The 19910-nt window shown below is 42.1% G+C and overlaps 1 protein-coding gene across 4 annotated transcripts in view; it reads left to right on the top strand.

Moving 5' to 3' along the window:
* Positions 1 to 19910, top strand: part of asap1b (ArfGAP with SH3 domain, ankyrin repeat and PH domain 1b) — an 83332-nt gene that overhangs the window by 43347 nt on the left and 20075 nt on the right. For all 4 annotated transcript variants that reach the window (XM_026179898.2, XM_080306083.1, XM_080306084.1 and 1 more), the window contains exons 7-14: positions 6840 to 6925; positions 8198 to 8273; positions 9500 to 9586; positions 11167 to 11267; positions 11389 to 11458; positions 15941 to 16028; positions 16330 to 16378; positions 19087 to 19253. In XM_026179898.2, coding sequence (XP_026035683.2) covers positions 6840 to 6925; positions 8198 to 8273; positions 9500 to 9586; positions 11167 to 11267; positions 11389 to 11458; positions 15941 to 16028; positions 16330 to 16378; positions 19087 to 19253 — 724 coding nt within the window. The remainder of the gene's footprint in view (positions 1 to 6839; positions 6926 to 8197; positions 8274 to 9499; positions 9587 to 11166; positions 11268 to 11388; positions 11459 to 15940; positions 16029 to 16329; positions 16379 to 19086; positions 19254 to 19910) is intronic.

The following is a 19910-nucleotide window of genomic DNA, read 5'->3' as shown; positions in this document are numbered from 1 at the left end:
TGTTTGTCAGCACTGGAGCTGAACTGGTTGTTGCAGTGATTGCATGTCAGAGGATAAGAATAAGAAGAAAAAGAGTCGATGACATAAGTTAGATATTTGAGCTAAACAATCAAACGTTTGTCTTTAAGTGCTTTCAGATGTTCATCTGGTGCCGTGAACGTGTTTGCTGTTAAACATGTTGTAACTCTGTTTGATATTAGCGCACAAAGAGCAAACTTAAAGAAATCTGACAGCGAGAATTAAGTGTAAAACAATTGCGAGCTCCTTATACGCCCATGAGAATCAGAACAAACTGTTAGAGCTCACTCTGCTCTGCCAAAAACGTCTCTAGTGGTGGGTGGTGACGCCTACGCCTCGTTCACTGTTTTATCCTGGTAGGATTTTTTACATAATGGACCAATGGCTGCTGCACTGCTGTTGGCTGTATGAATTATTCACTACAAAACTCGCTGCACTTCTTTTGTGCCCTGCCATGCTGATCTGCCCCCTTCTCACTGTGGTTCTCAAGTATTTCCTTGCCCACATTTTCCACCTGTCTTCCAACTTCTCCTTACTCTGTTACAGAGCACGTACTGAATGGCTGATCAAGTCATACTTGATTACCACTGATGTTTTCCAACGACTTCTAAAGCTAAACATGAGCCAACATGAGAATATTAAGAATCTCTGAGCTAATCGCTAACAGCTCAGCTTCACATTAGAAAAGGAAAGTACACCCTCTGTCAGTTCTAAGGTTTTATGTATCAGGACATAATAAAAACAATCTGGTCCTTGGCAGGTTTTAAAATTAGATAAATAAAACTTCAGATGAATAGCAACACTTGATATATTTCACTGTTTTAATTTAGAAAAATTAGGAAAAAATCTAGAAGTAGTGTGTAAAAAAAACACTGATTACATCTACAGGAATTAAAAGGATGAGTAGCAGCCAGGAGCTTCCAATTCAAATGCACTTGATTAGCTGATTATCAGCAAGTAGAGCACCTCCATAAAAGTGAGATTTTGGCAGTTTGATGGTCTGAAGCAGTAAGATGTGTTCACACCCTGCAGAGGAGGACCGATATCTGCAAAGACTGCTGCTGCCCATCAATCTGAGAAGGGTTTTAAAATCATTACCAAACAATATGAAGTCTGTCACTGTACAGTGAGAAAGAGTATTTACAAGTGGAAACCATTTAAGCTCTTGTAGTGTTTCCATGCTTAGAAGAATTAGCCACATCTCGGACTCTACAGGCCTCAGTTAGCATGTTAAAAGTTAAAGTTCATGAGAGTACATTTAGAAAAAGACACAACAAGTATAGCTTGTTTGAAAGTATTACCTACCTCTCAAATCTCTAATGCACAGAATATCTGCACAAATGCCTCATACCAACTGTTAAGCAAGGTGATGGAGAAGTGTCGGTTGGGATTTTGCATCCACAAGACCTGAGCACCTTGCTGTCGGCCATTAACTCCTTCAAAACGATGTGAGAGACCGATAAAGCCATACAGAAAATGATTACTTCCCGTTATTGCTGCTAAACGTGGTTCTACAAAATGTTTAGCCACAGGGTGTACTTAGTTTTTCACTGCTTCTGGACTTTGAGTTTTTGTTGAATAAATAATAAAATAGTGTAATCTGTCATGTTGTTGATCACCTGAGGTTTTTTTTATTTTATTTCGGTAATCTGGTAAGGTACCAAATTATATTTCATTATGTCCTGTTATGTAAAAGTGAAGAAGGTGTACTTTTTTTGCACTACTGTAGATGCTAATATGCTAACCTTCTGACAGGTATTCTCACCAACTCTGTCAGGATGCCAGCATATGGTGTGTTAGCGGTGTTATAGGATTGTGGCTCTAAAACCAAAGCCCTTATCTCATAATAGTTTTAGCTCTCCTAGTAACGGCTTTTAATGTGGTAATACCAGCTGCTAATCCGCTTGGCTGCTCTGTTCAGTGTTTGGAGATGCTAGTGTGCATTTTAGCTCACTTCCACATGACCCTTACTTGCATTTTTTTTCTGGTATCATGGAAACTTTATTTGAATCTCAGCTTTTATAGGTCCCCTTAAGGTTTATTAAGATGGTTTTTTTTTTTAATCTTGTGTCCCTGATGCACATACTTGGCGCCTAATGGCGTGAGCTCAGCTAATCAAGTTTATTTTCGCCTCTGAATGTCTTACAATTAAAATCGTGCTGCTCTTACAGATAGACATGGGATTGTTATCAGCGGGAATCATTTACGCCTTTGCAAAGCAAATGATGTTTGCATGCAACAGAACCTCTGTAAGACAAGCCAAGGTAAAAATAAACCTTGATTAGCTGAGCTGTCATTATTATGCAGCGGCTTTGTGCATCTGAAGTTGTTTGAGACTCATTTGAATTCATAATAAATTATATTGGGCACACAAGTTTTAAAATAAATACATTCTGGGACTTTGAGGAAACTGGAGCTCCTAATCTTTAGCTATAAGTGTCTATGTGAGATTCCCTCACTCTTTAAGTTTTTATCAAGCGTAGTATTCACACGTTTAGCATTTAAAGAGCTTCATTATCGTGAATTTGAAGTTGTTTATGGCCACTTAAATACAAAGGTCACTTTATGTACTTATTTCTTTTTGTTCTGCTTTTAGTCTCTTCTGACTTCACACTATGTTTATCAGCTAGTCACAACCGTTTCCTGCTGAGCAGCCACTGTTAAGAGCTGCAGACAACTTGATCTGCAAATGCTGCTACAAAAGGGCTGAAAAATGAAGTGAAACAGTAAAAGAAGAAAAACATGAGTAAAAAATGTGAAAAAGTCAAATTATTAAAACATCAGATTTACAGATTTTTAGTAACAGAAAATTTTAATGATGTGGACGAGTGAAAAAAGTAAATCCAAAATGGAAATGAATGGAAAATAATTAGTGCTCGAATTGTGTTCAAGAATATTTTGCAGAAATAAAACAGCTTGTAAGATAAATAATTACAGCTACAGTTCAGATTGTCAGCCAAACACATGAAATGTGGCCTTTAATTCTTTGGTTATTGATTCGAGTTACTCCTGAAGGTAAAAGTGGTTTTAGTGGTTGAACGTTGTTGCTTGATTAATTAATTAATTGTAGAGAAGTCCGGCTCAAATTTGGGTTTAAAAATGTGAATATTTAACAACATAATTTTTAGTTATAAATAAACTTTTGGCATATTTATAAAATATTTGTGTTTTCCCGTTTTGATCATTTAAATTTGTTGCGCACTGTCAAATCTCCCAAAATCAAGATGAGATCTATTTATTAGAGGGATGGCACCGAAGCAGAAGGTTGGAAAAACATTAAAACCTCCTGAATTAATTAAATAGAAAAATATGATACAGAAAGTTAAGTTTACAGGAAGAATGTCCCCAAAATTAAGGAGGAAGCGTTTGAGCTATTGAGATATGGCTGGAAATTATAAACATCCTTTTTCTTTCTTGTAAGGCGGCATGTAAAAACATGTGGATGTATTTGGATACATATAATGTACTCCTATCCTATCCCTGCCCCCCCATTCAGATGGCATGTTTGTTTTTATATATAAATGATGTTTTTCCCCCCTTTTTCCCTTTTTATCCTTTTAAAATGTCAAGTATTTAAAAAAAACAAACAGGAAAGTGGTTTTACAGCCAATCACTCTAAAGCACCGTAAGAAAGAGGAGAAGCCTTTCATTCATTTAAGCCTACAGAGAAGCTTCATATTGTTTATGATGATCATCTGCAGGCTCAACACGGCGCCTCCTTTCACGTTGTGTTTCATACGCTGCTGCAGAAATGTTTGAACCGGCACTTGAGGGAGATTTATCTTCGCATGATTCCAGAAGACCATCACATTATCCAATTTAGCAGTCCGCCTCCAGCTGATGCTGAATGCCAAAGACGAGTTGTAGCTCCTACATTACATTAGCTCCAACTTCCTCTTTCGCTGGCTTCCTCAGTCCCAGATTTGATTTTAAAATTCTTGAGAGCGTTGCACATCCGTGCTGATTTGCTTTGTCCTCCCAGACCGACAGGAGTCCTCTGAGCAGGATAAAAACATCTTTGTGGTTTTGACCACTTGTGTTTTGTTTTTTTTGTTGTTTTTTTTTAAACGGCCTCACTGAAAACGCCAGTTTGATGACTTTGTGGTTTCAAGAATATATTTATCTTAAAAAACAACATGTTAACGCACTATAATGAGAACATAACTGCTTGGTTCTGTGTATTCGGGACAAATATAGCTCAGTGTAGAGGCTGAACACGGAGTTTTAAAAACTCCATGACCCACCAGGCGCTGGTGTGCCTGTGGACTCATTAATATTTATATTCAGAGATGTCAAACCACTTCAGATAATGTATGAGCATGAGCTGGCAGGGCCATGGATGTTTATGTTTTTATCATTGTTTCACATGGTCGTGCAGATTTGCTGTAAGATGAGATGAGCTGCGTTCAGGGACGTTACCTAATAGGGCTGGGCGATATGACCCAAAATTCATATCTCGATATTTTTTAGCTGGATGGCGATATAAGATATATATCTCGATATTTTTTTTAAGCCATAAAGTAAGAACAAAAAGAGTTCTTAGTCAAAGCTGTGTCCCAGATGTCACACAGGCACTTTTATTAACATACAGCACAGATGTACATGAAAAATTACTCAAAATTAAATTATGAGCATTCATTAAATAATAATGCTCCATAAATAAAAGAAAACAAGGTTGTTTTTGTGCTAAACAAAGAGCTCACAATTGTGCAGTCAAAATGTAAACTAAAAGACGCTGAGCATAATAACAAAGACAGACAGATTTTACAGCTGCTCTGTTCCCAACTTGTACTGTGTGACTGACAGCCTGGAGTTTGAAATCCGCTTCATAACCACCTCTCTTACAGGTGCCATTTATGGTCCTTATACACACACAATACGGTAATATTACGTTGATGCACAGTACGTATCACTCCGCGAAGCTCCTCGGTAGCCGTAATGCGCCGACAATCTATCAAGCGGTGCAGCTCCGTAGCTTACCAAAGTCGTACTAAAACATTTTTGACAGATTGCTGAACGCCGTGTACCACATAAAATCGGTTCGCGGCCACCAAGCACAACCAGAATTCATACATAAGGCGCGCTATCAACTTTTGAGAGAATGAAAGGATTTTAGGGTTAGCATGTTTAGCTCGTTAGCACGTTGACGCCGTCCAGCCCCACGCATGGGGCGATGCGCAGTAACTCGTTAACGGAGATTTGCCGTGTCCGTCTTGTCGCTGCCTGCACGTGAAGCGATGGGGTAGGAGGGGGAGTTGTCTTCAGTGAAGGCGAGGCGGAGTAACGTTGCGTAGAGACAAAAGTGGACGAAAGAGAGGCAAACTTGCGGCTCCACAACTATAATTATAACGTAACATAGACTATATCGATATAAAGGATATTGTCACATCTTATATCTCGTATAAAAATATATCGATATGTTTTAAAAACTCGATATATCGCCCAGCTCTATTACCTAATGTATACAATGGTTGGTGTCTCTGAGTTATAACATGCATCGGTGTTATAAAAGTTCGGATTTGCAGCTAAAATAATATATAGATTAGAGTTAAATTCTACTGATGGGAATTAGATGATGCTGTTCTGTAATTTTAAAAAATGTTGTCTATGTTTTGAAGCATTTTGTAAGTGTACAAGGTGTTGTACCAAAAAAAAGAAAGAGGAGCTACAGTAATCATTGGGATCAAAAATCTCTTAATCAACAGCCACAGAGGCTGGAGATATCAGTGGTGCTGCTGTTGTGTGCAGGGCGTTTGCTGCAGTCAGTGGTACAATCTGTTCATCCCACTTAACCTCATTTCTCTCACACTCGCTCGTGCGCTCGCTCTCTCGCCGTTACTCAATCACCAGATTACAGGACGCTGTCACTCTCTCACCCTTTTCATCCCACGTTGCCGGTGAACGAGCGCGGAAAGGCCGGGCTCAGCAGGCTGTGCTCTGCTCTGCCCAGACGCGGCAGCAGTGCGAACGTCGCTGCTCATTAACACAAAAGAGTCCAAACTCGCACATTCGGCAGCTCGCTGCGAAACACTGAACCTGCACAAGCCTGGCACAAAATGTGGATAATCTCCCGTCCAACAGGCTGTCTGAGGCAGACAAAGCGGGGGTTGCGTGCATGCACACACGCATATGCACGCATCCACACGCGCTCAGGCGTGTGCTAATGCACCCAAGCATCTGAACACAATACTAGGAGCAAATTGAAACTGTATGTTGGCGTCACAGGCTCCAGAGCGGTATTGTGTAATAGAGTAAAATTTCCCGTAGTGCTAAAAGTGGTCTTTAGCTGTGACTCTTTGTAAATCTCTGGATTGGCACACTGAAGGATTAGTTTCAGATTAAGATCCTCTTTTATTTGTTTGTTTGGTCGGAGCGTCGTCTGAAGGCACCCAGACTGAGCACACAGCCTACAAAGCACTTTCTCTAGAGGCTGTTCCTTTTTTTTTTTCTTCTTCTTTTTTTTTTAAATAATGCTAATGTTAAATATTTCCCATCAACCCTTTGAAACTTTATTTAGATCAAGGCAGACGGATGGTATTCTCCTGCTCTACAAGGGAATTTCACAGTGTTTGTCTGGTCTCCGCTCCCACAGTGTTGAGGCAGGCTTGGCTCGCACATCAAAGGTCTCATGAACATATGTGCACTCAGATGAGATTATCATAATGCAAAGTGCTCATGTTATAAGTATCTAAGGCAAAAGCAGAAGCTTTTACTGTCTGTGTAACAGTGCTGGCATGTTATACCTCATTAAACCCAGAAATCCTTTAAACGTACCCTACATTTCAACTCATGGCTGAACTCTGCTTCTCCCCTTCTTGCAGTACCTGATCAAAGTAAACGAGATCAAGACCAAGAAAGGAGTGGACCTCCTTCAGAATCTAATTAAGTATTACCACGCACAGTGCAAGTAAGTACCACCTTAATCCCCCTAACCCATATGTAACGCTCTCCTGGCATGTCCATCACACCCACCAACGAAACTCTTTCAAAAGAAGTAGGTTGCTGCCTCACTCTCCGTCTTGCCGTGCAGCTCTTGATGTCAATTTTCTTGCTCCTGCATGAATCACAGCTCTGCAGGGTGCACAGGAACACATATATAGCTCTCATAAATATGCACAGGTCCTCACAAAGATGCGTTCTGACAGCTCCAGGGTTTGGCGGGTAAATAAAGTTGGTGCTCTCCACGCCAGAACTGTGGCCCATGACAGAATGACAGATCATCTCTCAGCGTTCTAGTTCCTGTCATAATACCAGGAGAAAACAATACACTTCCCCTTTAATCTGTCCAACCTGGGCCTTGATGGAGAGAAAAACTGCAGTGGTGATGGATTAGAGGCATAAGGACGCCGGATGGCGAGCTGAGGAAAGTGCAGGAGGCAATTTTGTGTTCACTTCAGCTTTAATCGACTTCTAAAATTAAGAAAGTTACAATCTAACACTACCGCAGTGTTAGATTAATGTTTCCCTCAATTCTGCACTAAAAGTGGCAAATAAAAGGTTGTTAGAAACTGTAGTCGTAATGGGTGTCAGTTATTAAATTACCCAAAAAACGCCAAGTAGAATGAATCCATCGCTAACTATGCAGCACAGCAAAATGTGCCAAGGGAGGTCAAGTCAAGGGAGGTGAATCCTTTTCTAAAACTGCAGTATAAACACTTAAACTGTGCATTCTGACACTCTGCAAAGTCAACAGTACTTGACACGGAGAGCACGCTGGAGTGGGAGGAGAGATGTGGGATTGTCGGTGCAGAGGCTGAAAGAAAACAAGCAGAGGGAAAGCGGTGGCAGCGAAAATAATGAAAAGAGGAAGGGAGATGTATGTTTCGAGAAGAAAAAAGCATCGACGGAGAGAGAGAGGGATGGCGATGGAGATGGAGATCATTAGTGGTGATTTGCGGCCGTGGAGCTGCATCGAGGTGTGTACCGCTGACACATCTGTAATGGATTTCAGGATGTGCTAAGCACCTCTGCAAATCTGCCCAGCACTCCTGTGCCAGAACGAGCCCGGCTATACATTAAACTGCCTCCATCGCCCTATCCCTCTCTCTCTCTTTCTGTGACCTTCGTAAAGGCCAAACCAAGCTCACTGTAACACATGAGATTTGATCACATGTCACGCATCTGGATGACTTTTAATGCCAGTGAAGTTCACGTGTTATCTCTGTTCTCCCCCCCCCAGTTTCTTCCAAGATGGCTTGAAGACAGCAGATAAGCTGAAGCAGTACATCGAGAAGCTGGCAGCTGATCTCTACAATGTAAAACTCCTCTTCGCTCTGGTTTCATCTCCTGCTCATTATAGGGTTTCATTTTTCATAGAAAACAACTTCTGAGCTATCCCAAGAGTCGGTCACCTGCTTTCCTGGACAAAACTAAGAAGCATCGTTAGAATGAGCAAACCGAATTATTTTCACTTCACTTTAATTACACATTATATATATATATATATATATATATATATATATATATATATATATATATATATATATATATATATATATATATATATATATATATAAATAAAGCAAATGTAGCATTCTGACACAGGCGAGGATAATCCTTCACCAAATGCTGACCACCACTTCTTATTTACAGCACTGCTGTGCTTTCTCCTGAAGCAGCAGTTTTCTCAGAATATCATGCTCTTGCACTTTTTAAAGCAAGAAAAGTTGGGCAATCCTGCACCCACTGTCATGATACAGGAAAATACTAGACCTCACATAACTTGTTGGGCGAGGGAGGTATAGGCTGGTCATCTGCTAGTCTACCAATCTGCCAATCCCTGACCACATCAGTCTGTAAAGCAAAGTATCCTCGGGCAAGACAGTGAACCCCGAGATCCTCCTAATGCGTTCAGCGGAGTGTAAATGTAAGATGGTGTAAATGTAAGTGCTTTGAGTGCCTAAGTAAAGAAGAAAGTGGAGCTATGACAGAACCAGTCCATTCACTATAACTTTTTTCTCAGCACCTGTAAACTGTTGTTTTCAAGCCCTGAAATTTTCCTGACTTGGGCCACGTTTGGATCAGACATTATTCAGTCTTTCAGCTCCTTATTACGATGTTTGGTTGTGCTGACGTGAGAGCAGTGCAGTTAATAGTTTGGTACATTCACTGCGCCTAAGTGTATCTTCACAAATCAAAAGTAAACTCTGCGATTTAAGTGATTGGATCATTTGGGCTGTAGATGTTTTGCCTGAATATTACTGCCCTTGTTTCTGGTATAAAACACTGTCTTTTATTGATGTTTCATTTATTGCCTTTAAAGTTTATACATACTTTTTGTTTTTTATTTTTATCAGCTAATTATACTGCTGTCTTTCTTGGCCAGGACACTCTTGTAAAAGAGATTTTTAATCTCAAAAGTCACACTTTCCTGGTTAAATGAACATTGCATAAATAATAAAGAAGGGAAACTAAAGTTCTGTAAAAGTGCATTATTAGCCCTCTTAGCTTTCCTCTTATATCTTTACTTCACTATCTGCAGATCAAACAAACTCAGGATGAGGAGAAGAAGCAGCTGACTGCCCTGCGAGATCTGATCAAGTCCTCCCTCCAGTTGGACCAGAAGGAGGTAAGCAGGTCACACCCTACCACACAAAGCCAAATTTAAACTCACAACTTGCCAGCCCAGCACAAACTAAGCTGTACTGGGCTGAAAACAGGCCTGACTCAGTCATCCCAGTCATTCTGAAACCTCCTTTTTTTTCACGTCCTCTCACTCTGGCCACCACCAACTTTTGGAGCTTGTCTCCAGCAGCACCGAGCGAGTGCCCAGTGCTGTACCATGCTGGTAGCCAGTGTGTGGTAGGCTTTGCTGGTGACCAGCGTTGTGCCTCACTGGCTGCTCAGTGGAGAGCCACTCGCTGCCCGACTCTCACACACTTTCCAGCACTCATACTTGCCAACCTTGAGACCTCAGAATTAGGGAGACATTGAAAAGGGCTGTTGGGGGGGGGGGTGATAAATACATTTTACAGTGTTTATTTATCGGATAAAATACGTTAAATGTCACCGTTATTATTGGCTGGGGTGTCCAAATTCAGAGGCTGTGTGAAAACCCCGGAGGAACCCTCCCGAGGGATTAATAAAGTTAAATTAATCTAATCTAATCGAATAACTTTAATCTCAGCCAAACCAATTTACTCACGAACAAATAAAACACTGAAAAAGCCAAACAATAACGTTTTTAAGTTATCAAAGTGACTTATATATCACGTTTAACCCGAGTAGCGAAAGACCGCGGGGGTTTGAAGACGATGTGTCAGGAGTTTGGTGTTCTCGCCGGCTCAGATATTTGAAGTTTACACAGCTACAATCTCACCAGAAAATATTTTAAAAGTTTTTTTGCAACCCAGAAAGGGAAATAAGAGCAATATTAAAACTAAATAGCTGCTGCCATTGTTGGAAACTGGAATTGGCTGGCCGCGCTATGAATTCTGCGATATGGTTTTTCAATTTTGTTGTCCGGGTGGAAAATCGGGAGAAATTCAGGAGAATGGTGGCTCCGGGAGATTTTCTGGAGGGGCACTGAAATTCGGGATTCTCCCGGAAAAATCGGGAGGGTTGGCATGTATGCCAGCACTGCCGGCTCGTTTTACTTATCAGCACAGGCTGCTTCGGCTGTGCGTTAGCTCACACCCTCTCGGTTCACACGTTCACACTCTCGGTGTGCCTGTCTGCATGAAACAATATATACAGTTTTTCACATTTCAGTTATTCTGTCTGTAGCACCACTTTTAGACAATAAGCACAGAGGATTGTAGGTTTGGTTAACACACGGGCAGGTAGCACACTTTCTCGCACCTGAGCCGGATCTTTCACGCCTCTCCCCTCTATCTCCCCCTCCTCTCTGCCTTCTGCTTGTCTGGAATCAAGTCTAGAAGAGTAAGTGTTGGTGCATGTTGAGCATGCTGGCGTCTGTGTTCTTCAGCTTGACAGTAGAGTGCTTTATCCCTGTAGAGATGTTGCAGAGCATGCCTTTTACCTCCTTTTATTTTTAAGTCTTCACTCTTGGTTTGTTTTTCAGAAGCACTTTGATGTCAGAGAATCCTTTTTGTGTGTGTGTTGTCTATGTGTTGCATGTCTTTATTAAGCCTCTCTGTTCTGTGCACACAAAGTGTTTATTTTGTGTTATGGTGTGGGTTTGCGCAGGACTCGCAGAGCAAGCAGGGTGGCTACAGCATGCACCAGCTGCAGGGAAACAAGGAGTTTGGGAGTGAGAAGAAAGGCTACCTGCTGAAGAAGAGTGATGGGTAAGCTGCTAACACAGCGAATAAATAAAAAAACGCTGTAGTGTGCGTTCACGACGCATTAAAATGTAAAGCAGGCAGGAAATATCTCTAATGATTGACCCCGCCCCTTCGCCTCTCACAGGCTGAGGAAGGTGTGGCAGAGGAGGCAGTGCTCAGTGAAGGGGGGCATCCTCACCATCTCTCATGCCACAGTGAGTACACACACACACACACACACACACACACACACACACACACACACACACACACACACACAGGCACAGCTGCTCATATGAACCCCGTGACCCTCAGCACTGACTGTGCGGATCAAAAGGAGAACATCATGTGGGGAGGTTGTTGTTGTTTTTTTTTCTCTCTCTCTCGTCACAATCTGGAGGCTGGCAGAGTGGAATTGACATAAATGGGTTGTCATGGCAACCTTGCCTCACCCTCTTACCCCCCCCTTGCTGCCTGCTGCGCCTCGGTGACTCATCTCAGAGCGAGTGTGAGGGTACCGCCACCGCTGCCGCTCTTGTGCAGCAGGCAAGTTTCAGTGTGATGTTTTCTTTCCCGCTCCGGACCTCGGGAATCTAACGCGGGGCTCGTATATCTGGGTTAATTCTGTCAACCGCCGGCCACTGAGGTGTAACCTACAGAGCCTCGAAACTCCCACGGGACCAGCTGGACTGTCGGGGGGGGCTTAGCGCAATCAGTAGCTCTTAGCTAATTGTGGCAGAGCAGTGGCAGGTGTCTCATCACGCTCGGACAGTCCGTCTGTTAACAGGAAACGATGCATTGTTCAGGAATTTATTATGTTTTTGGTGCTTTTAGTGTTTGCTGAAAGCTCCTAAAGGTTTTTTTCTTCTCTTGAATCTTACTTACGTCAGTGTGGTCATCAAAAACATTTGAACCTTGTCAATATTAAAAGCAAGACTTTCTGATTGAAATTCCTCTTACAGCTTATAAATACAATTCAGATTAAAGTGACCCCCCCCCCCTCCAAAACAAACAAACAAACAAACAAACAAACAACCTGATAACATAACCAACAAATAAACTGAGCTTCAACATTAACTTGACTTTTAATATTATTTAAATGTATCCAGGAGAATCGATTTAGCAATTAGTATCATTTGTATGTGATTTATTAATTCATACAGCTTTGACAAGTCGGCGCGAGACAACTATTGAAATGTTGTTTTATTAATCCTTTGGGGGAAGGTTGGGGTGTCGAGAAGGGCATCCTGCACAGAAATCTGCCAAATCAAATCTGCAGAGCTACCAGCTGTGGCTTATTTTAATATATGCACTTATTATTTTTAATTAAATTCTTTCAGCCTTGCCTTTTGTTATAGAGCACAGCAGGTACTGGATATATGTCTTTACCAATATTCCCATACCTGTATTCAGTTCAGTTTAGTTCAGTCTTTTCCTTCAGAGCTGCCTTAATTTTTCATGGCATAGATTCAACAAGGCGCTGGAATCATTCCTCAGAGTTTGGTTCATATTGACGTCGCAGCTTCACAATCTTGCTGCAGATTTGTTGGCTGCGCATCCATGATATGAATCTCTTGTTCCACTGTACAGTACAGTGAACCATCATCTCCCAGCAGTCCAGACTTCTGCTGCCCAGCTTTGGCGAGCCCCTGAGAACTGTAGATTTTGATTTTGTGGGATTTTTTTTTGTAAGAGAGGTAACAATGGCACATCACTGCTGACAGTGAAATTCTTAGACTCAGACCCCCCTCAGTATAGCACACAAGGAAGCAATATTGCACTAACACTCACATGTAAACTATACTGCTTTTTAGTAAAAATAGAAAAAAAAATACAAATACTATAACAGCTGTAGTGCAGAGATAAAACGTCAAACGTATACATGATAAGGTTCCCACGTTTTTGTTTTTATTGTCCAGTTTTCACAAACTAGTTGGCGACAAGCTGTTAGTTGTGACGCTCGTCTGCTGGTAGGAAATCAGAGCTTCTTTGCTGGACAGACAGTACCTTCCCTAACTGTGCATAGCAGAAAGAAAATAGCCAATAACACAAATGCATCTTTGTATTGGCAGATTATATCAACCCACTGATTGGGACTGGTTCCAATTTGCAAGTTAACTGTGTGGTTTGTGCGTGCAGATTAAAAGTAGGACGGCTTATATGCTGCAGAAACCCCCAAACTTCCAGAATTGAGCTTGAGGAAGACACACTTACCACAAACCACACACGGGGGTGAGAAGCAGAGTTTATACATATATTCTGTTGTTTGTAGCTGAAATACCGAACAGAGCAGATGTTATCCTCTCATAAAGTGTTTACATCACCAGGAAACTTTAGATGTGTTTTATTTGTCGTTATGCTAACAATTTGACTCCGGGGACTCTGGGTCAGTCATCGCTGCGGTCAGACTGAAATACCTCAACAAATAAACTAATGGCGCTCCCTTCAGCCTCAGCTGTACTTTGTGTTTAGAGCTAAGTAGCAGATGATGGCTAATGGTCAACACCATATCTGCTAAACACTAGCATATTGTCTCTGTGAGCGTGCCGGTGTTAGCACAGCCTTACAAATCCGCAAGCATGTCTGTGTAGTAACAGCCTGTGGATTAAATCAGATAAATCATCCCTGACGGCTTTAAGCATACATGCAAATGTTTGAATTCAGCCTTATTTACTTCTAACCGGTGAGGATTGGCAGCGAGTCGGGCGTGTGGGATGAGCTTGGTGGAGTTGGCACTCTGGCGGCTTATTTCCCAGCAGACACAGCAGTTGCTCCAGCTGTAACACAGCGGGGAGGATCAGGATGGTCGCGACTGACGTGAACGTGAGCTTTGTTGTTTTGAACTTTCACGCTGCTGCTGCAAAGCTCTGAGGAAGTGGTCGCCTGTGATATGAGAGGAAAATGTTTTCTCTTGTTGCGTTTTGTGATGGAGGAACTGAATCTTTGACCTCAGTTTCTAATTTAGCCCACTGAGCGGTTATCATACTGAGCTTGTAATCGTTTTTCTCTGTCCGAGAGCAGTTTACCGCCGCTTCAGGTTTTTCCCTTTTTTTCAGGCCTCAGTGCAGATGAACTTTAGGTGGCTTTAGTTGGATGTGGCATCTTGCCAGCAGGCTAACACCAACTCCAAGGCTCATAACAGCCTGTTAGCATTTCATTAGCACGTGCCCTCGTCCCCCCTCTGCCCGGGCACTGGCAGGAGACAATGCTCAGTATGTACGTGCCAACTGGACCCAATTATTACAGTACACAGCACAGCCAGCTCAGTCCACTGTCTTAATGGGGGCACCTTGAGTTCAGCTTGTAGTTCGGACCGCAGAAGCTTTGTTGAATAATAAAAACATGACTTGATACAATTATCTACGAGAATTATGCAAATCCTTTTAAAATGAAAATATACCCACCATCTGGTGGCTCCAGCTACTCAAACATGAGCATTTTTCTCTCCTTTTCTATATAATTTCTTTTTGTTGTTTCTGACAAAATGAACAATATGAAGACCCCTCAGTCAAACAAGATGGGCTCTACTGCCAAACATCAAAGAAGGTTTCTGTGCATTTCTGTTATCACTGTGCATTTCTGTTATTACAGCCCTAAAAAGTGTGGAACAGTTTAAGGGCTGCTGCATGTGCTGAAGCTTGGCCATGTAGGGCTTCATGTGTTCTCAATAATTTTCTTTTTAAATGGATTCTGAGTTTCACTGGATGCCAGTGAAGGGAAGCAAGAACAGGGGTGATATGTGAGCTGTGGCTAGTTACCACTCAGACTGAAGGCTTAAGGGCCGAGCGGGTGGGCGGCGTGGACACCCAACTGTTTGAATGAAACCATAGATGCATCTATGAAACATCCTGCACGAGTTCTTGTGAACCCAAGTGTTCAAATAGACCTTTGACAAAAATAACAGGCTATGATGTATAATCGCTCGTGTCATGACAATGCCGGTACTAATACGTTGTGATTAAGGGAGCATGCATACATTAAGGCTGAATTTGGTGATGTAGGCGTTTCAGTGGTGACCTGGCCAGGTGGGTGTTCTTGAACTTGCACTTCCAGGCAATTTGTGCCACCTTAAGACGCTACTGCCAGGAGGCTTAGCCTAGCTGCTGCGTTCTGGACCAGTTAAAGACTGGCTGAAGAGAAAGAGGGAATCAGACGGGAGAAAATTAAGGCGACTGCTAAAAGTTCTAAATTATTGGGTGGCAGTAGAGGTTTGAGTTTTGCAAGGATTCTTAGATTCAAAATTCAAATGCAGGGGAATAATATTGATAGCAAAATTCCTGGTGGGGATCGTAAGAACTGAAAATTAGAGCCTCAGTTTTGCCGGGATTAAGATGAAGGGAATTTGAAGACATCCAGTTATTAATGGCAGTGAATTATTCAATGAGGTAGGAGAGGCTGACGGGTCGCCAGCTCATCCAGGTGATGATATTACCCACAGATATTACTGTTTCTGTGGGTAATACGACGATGATGTCACTGAACGATGAAAAGTGATCCACACAGTCACTGCAGTTCATCCAAGGAACACCAGCTTACATGCATACACATGTCGACTGCTTCTCATTTTGAGATGTTTGACTGAACTTAAATCCCCAAAGCAACGAAATATTTATGTCCCTGATGTGAGGACGGTGTTGTGCTTGTGTGTAATATTTCCACTGTGGTCCAGTGTGTGATCTTTGTGTTTGTTCTTACAGTCCAACAGGCAGCCAGTCAAACTCAACCTGCTCACCTGCCAGGTGAAACCAAGTACTGAGGACCGGAAATGCTTTGATCTCATTTCTCGTAAGTTACACACACACACACACACACACACACACACACACACACACACACACACACACACACACACACACACACGGTCACGCACTTTAACGCATGCCTGAATGGCTCTGTGACAAACACTTGTAATATGATGAGAGTTGCCTCTTGTAAAAGGACCTGTGGAAACTCCACATGCAGTTTTCTTTGTATAATAGTGTATTAAGAACACAGATAAGCGTTAGAATCGTTTGCTGCATGCTGGCTATCATAAATGCAAAAGTAGACATTTGCATTTTTTAACTCCACCGTTTATTGTTTGCAGATAACCGGACGTATCATTTCCAGGCCGAGGATGAGCAGGAGTTTGTCATGTGAGTACTTCAGGGTAACGACAGACACATGATCCTCGTTCTGCTTGTTATCGCTGTTTGAATCAGTCTGACACCACTTCGCCTCAGTCTACACACCCATTTATTCTTCTATGTGTGATCTCGCTAAAGGTGTCTTTAGCTGTCAGCTAAAGGTTTTTCATTAATTGGACGCCGGTTAGTCGCTGGTGTGTCGCTTCATTGTCACTCTTGAGCACAGGAAGTGTTTTTCACTTTGTAGAGAGCAGTGAGGCTGCGACTCTGTGGCAGCGAGGATGGCAGTGGGATTGGTGGTCTGGAGTAATTCAGGTCGCTGTAACTTCATACTGTTGCTTCCCCATACCCTCACGCACGAGCAGACACACATACACAGGAATAACCACGGTTGTGCTACCTATTTAAGAGATCCTTTCACACACTTAACGTGTTTAAATTCGTTTTACAGCAGTGTTATAGTGACTGCACATGAAAAATAAGGAGGTGTGATATAAAAAAGTGCCTTAGCGTTGTTCACTTTTGCCGTTTCTGTTGAAGTCGAATCGTATTTATGACACAAGAAGTCATATTGTTAATTGGCGAGTTGTCTGTGTAGTCAGACTCCATGAGGACAAATTTAGTCGTCATTGTGGCTAAAAAAACAAGCGTTAGATAATTTTTGGGAACTATATAAAAGCCTGTACGTTGTGTTTTTTGAGTTACAGGAGCAGTTCTGCAGTGCAGAGTATGCCGTCTGCATTCATGTGAAATTTGAATAATTAATATGTCACAAAGACACGGCTTTGCTTTTACCATGTGGGAGGACGAACAGAAAGTTAAATTTGTAAATTAAGGCTGGTTGGTCAGAGTAAAGCAGCTGCAGGCACGTTAAACTGTGCAACAGTCGTTTTTTGGTGTCTGCGGTAACCATGTAACGTCGCTAATTTGTCATCGTGTTGTGGAAACCGGCCGCCTCAATTTTCCAGAAATTTCAAGTGAAACTAGCTTTGTCAGTTTGTGAGAATAAGTCACAGGATGATGAATGCACGAGTTTTCCTGTTTGCTTGACGGATTATGGATCAGATTTTGATTTAAGTAAATAAATATGTTTAGAAAAGTACTGGTATGTGTTTTGATCTACAAGCGCACTTGTTGCCAAATGCGCTGGTCTGATTGGTCAGATCTGTTTATACTCATGTGAAAATCTGAAAGACCGAGTGTCTACTGAAAGAATAAATATCACAGATTCATCCAGTGAAAGTACGCGGTCAGTGTGAGCGGCGGACTTAAGAATGAGTCAGAAAAATATTTTTAAAGCATGAAAAATTCACCCAGATTTTACACGACCAGTGTTTAAAGGCCTTCACTTCTCGAAGCTCAAAGCAACCCTACTTTAACTTAAAACAAAGGCCACAACACTAAAATAATAAAATAAAACACAAATAACAATGAAAGAATAGAACTGAGAAACTGGGATTAATCGATTGTCAACGTACGTATGTGATTTTTAATGAAACTATTAACCCTGTTAATATAATACACGTTTAAGCAATAAAGTATTCTTTTAAAAGCCAGATATTTGTTTAATATTTAATTATTTTTTTAAAAAAAATTGTCACAAGGTTCAATTAAAACTCCATTTAAAAAAAATTATATTTTGGTGATTTTTGTTTTCATGCTTTACAGGCTTTTTAATAGCTTGCCCAACAAACAGGAGCTGGGATGAGATCAGCAGTTGCGTACAGATAAACAAAAACAGTTGAATGCAGTGTTGTGATGGCGTTGTTGGACATAAGATGTGATTCCCCCGGAGCCGAATCACTCATAAACACAGAGGAGTGAAAACAAACCCGAGTCTGAATACTGTCGATCTTCCAGCCTCGCTGTGGCTTTGCCTCTTCGCTCAGTCCTGCTTGAACACTTCATGTTGCTTGTAGTCCTTTGGGATGCCACTCGCGGCTCTGCTCTGCTCCTTCCGTCACGCAATTCCAACTGCAGTGGTGTCGGCGATGGCGTCGTCTTCTTTGTAGTTCCCTTCAAATATTTAGAGTTTCATAGGGCGCTCGCTTCACGTAATCACGCTCTTCCGCAATTAGGCCGGCAGCATATTATAATGCATATTGTAAGCAAACACGCAAACACTTTTGGCCTGGCATCTGCACACCTACGCATTAGTGGATTAAAATATCTTGTTTTTCCACACATGGAAATAAACAGACAATCGAATGCATCGGTTTGTGTGCCCACTGTCTGTCTGCTCTGAGAGGGGATTGAGTGGCAGTGACAGAGGAAGGGCTGTGATCGGCTGCGTGTGTGCAGATTGTGCTTTGTGTAGTGAAATGCAGGAGGTCGTGTTTGTACGCCCGCCTCGTTGTAACGGCCACAGGCCTGCGTGGGTGCACTGGTTCCTCTTTAACCTTTTCGAAGAAACCAAAGAATGGGCAAATATTTGTGTGTTTTAGCATCTTTGTAAAGCAAAAATGCAACATAATCCCTCCTTTTAGCGTCCCTGTTGCTGCTTTTCTGTGTATTTTTGTGATTTTGATGCATTTAGACAAGATAAAAGGTCACCGAAGGCTTTAAGAACCTGTGATGGGCGCTTTCCTGACATTTTATCACAAAATGATGCTATGCTGAATTGCTCTCCTTAACTTTACCCCTAGCTGTTTTTATCTCAATAAAGTAAAACTTTATTTTATTGTTTGTAATGTCTCTAACAATGTTCCCTCTTGCAGTTGGATCTCGGTGCTGACCAACAGCAAGGAGGAGGCATTAAACATGGCGTTTCGTGGCGAGCAGAGCAGCGGAGGGGAGGACGGATTAGAGGACCTCACCAAAGCCATCATAGAAGACGTGCTGCGCATGCCGGGCAATGAAGTCTGCTGCGACTGTGGAGCTGCAGGTGTGTTTGTGGAGCTGCGTGAGTCCATTTAAATGTGGACCATGTTTTATTTAAAGCCGCTCTCCTGTCTCGGTAGCTTTACAATGTCACCGCTGCCTTGAACTCCGTGTCCTTCAGTTAGATGGTTGCTGAGCGAGCTACACTGCAGTGTGTGTGCGCGCATGCTGGTGTTGTTAGCATTCAGGGCGCAGCTCTATCCCGATACTCCCCCTCACATTAGAAAGCAAAGAGTCAGCACTCAGGAGTGCCGTGGACACTCAGACCCTCTGACTCTCAGCACACACAGGCTTGCATCCACACACTCCACTCTGTCTATATAAACATACACAGCAGCTTGCAGAGTACTGGGGCGGTGGACTTTATCTCTTGGGGGAGAAAAAAAAAACATTTCTGGGCTTTGAGAAACAACATCATTACATCACGATGTTACATAAGTCACACACGCTTCGTCGACCCCTGCGGTCCTCAGAGAGCGGAGGTAATTTGTCATGTCTGCTCTCTTGTTGCTGCATCCGTTCATATACATGGCTTTGGCATAACACATGTTCCAGATGTGGATTTAAGCATCTGATTCCTGTTGTTTTCCTTTATCTGACCGAGAAGGTGACGCCCATGCTTCCCTTTCCTCAACACATAAAATTAATTTGGTGGTTGAAG

The sequence above is a fragment of the Astatotilapia calliptera genome, chromosome 9 (assembly GCF_964374335.1).
Source record: "Astatotilapia calliptera chromosome 9, fAstCal68.1, whole genome shotgun sequence".
Lineage (NCBI taxonomy): Eukaryota > Metazoa > Chordata > Actinopteri > Cichliformes > Cichlidae > Astatotilapia > Astatotilapia calliptera.
The sequence above is the reverse complement of the archived record's forward strand: the minus strand, read 5'-3'. Positions and strand labels throughout refer to the sequence as shown.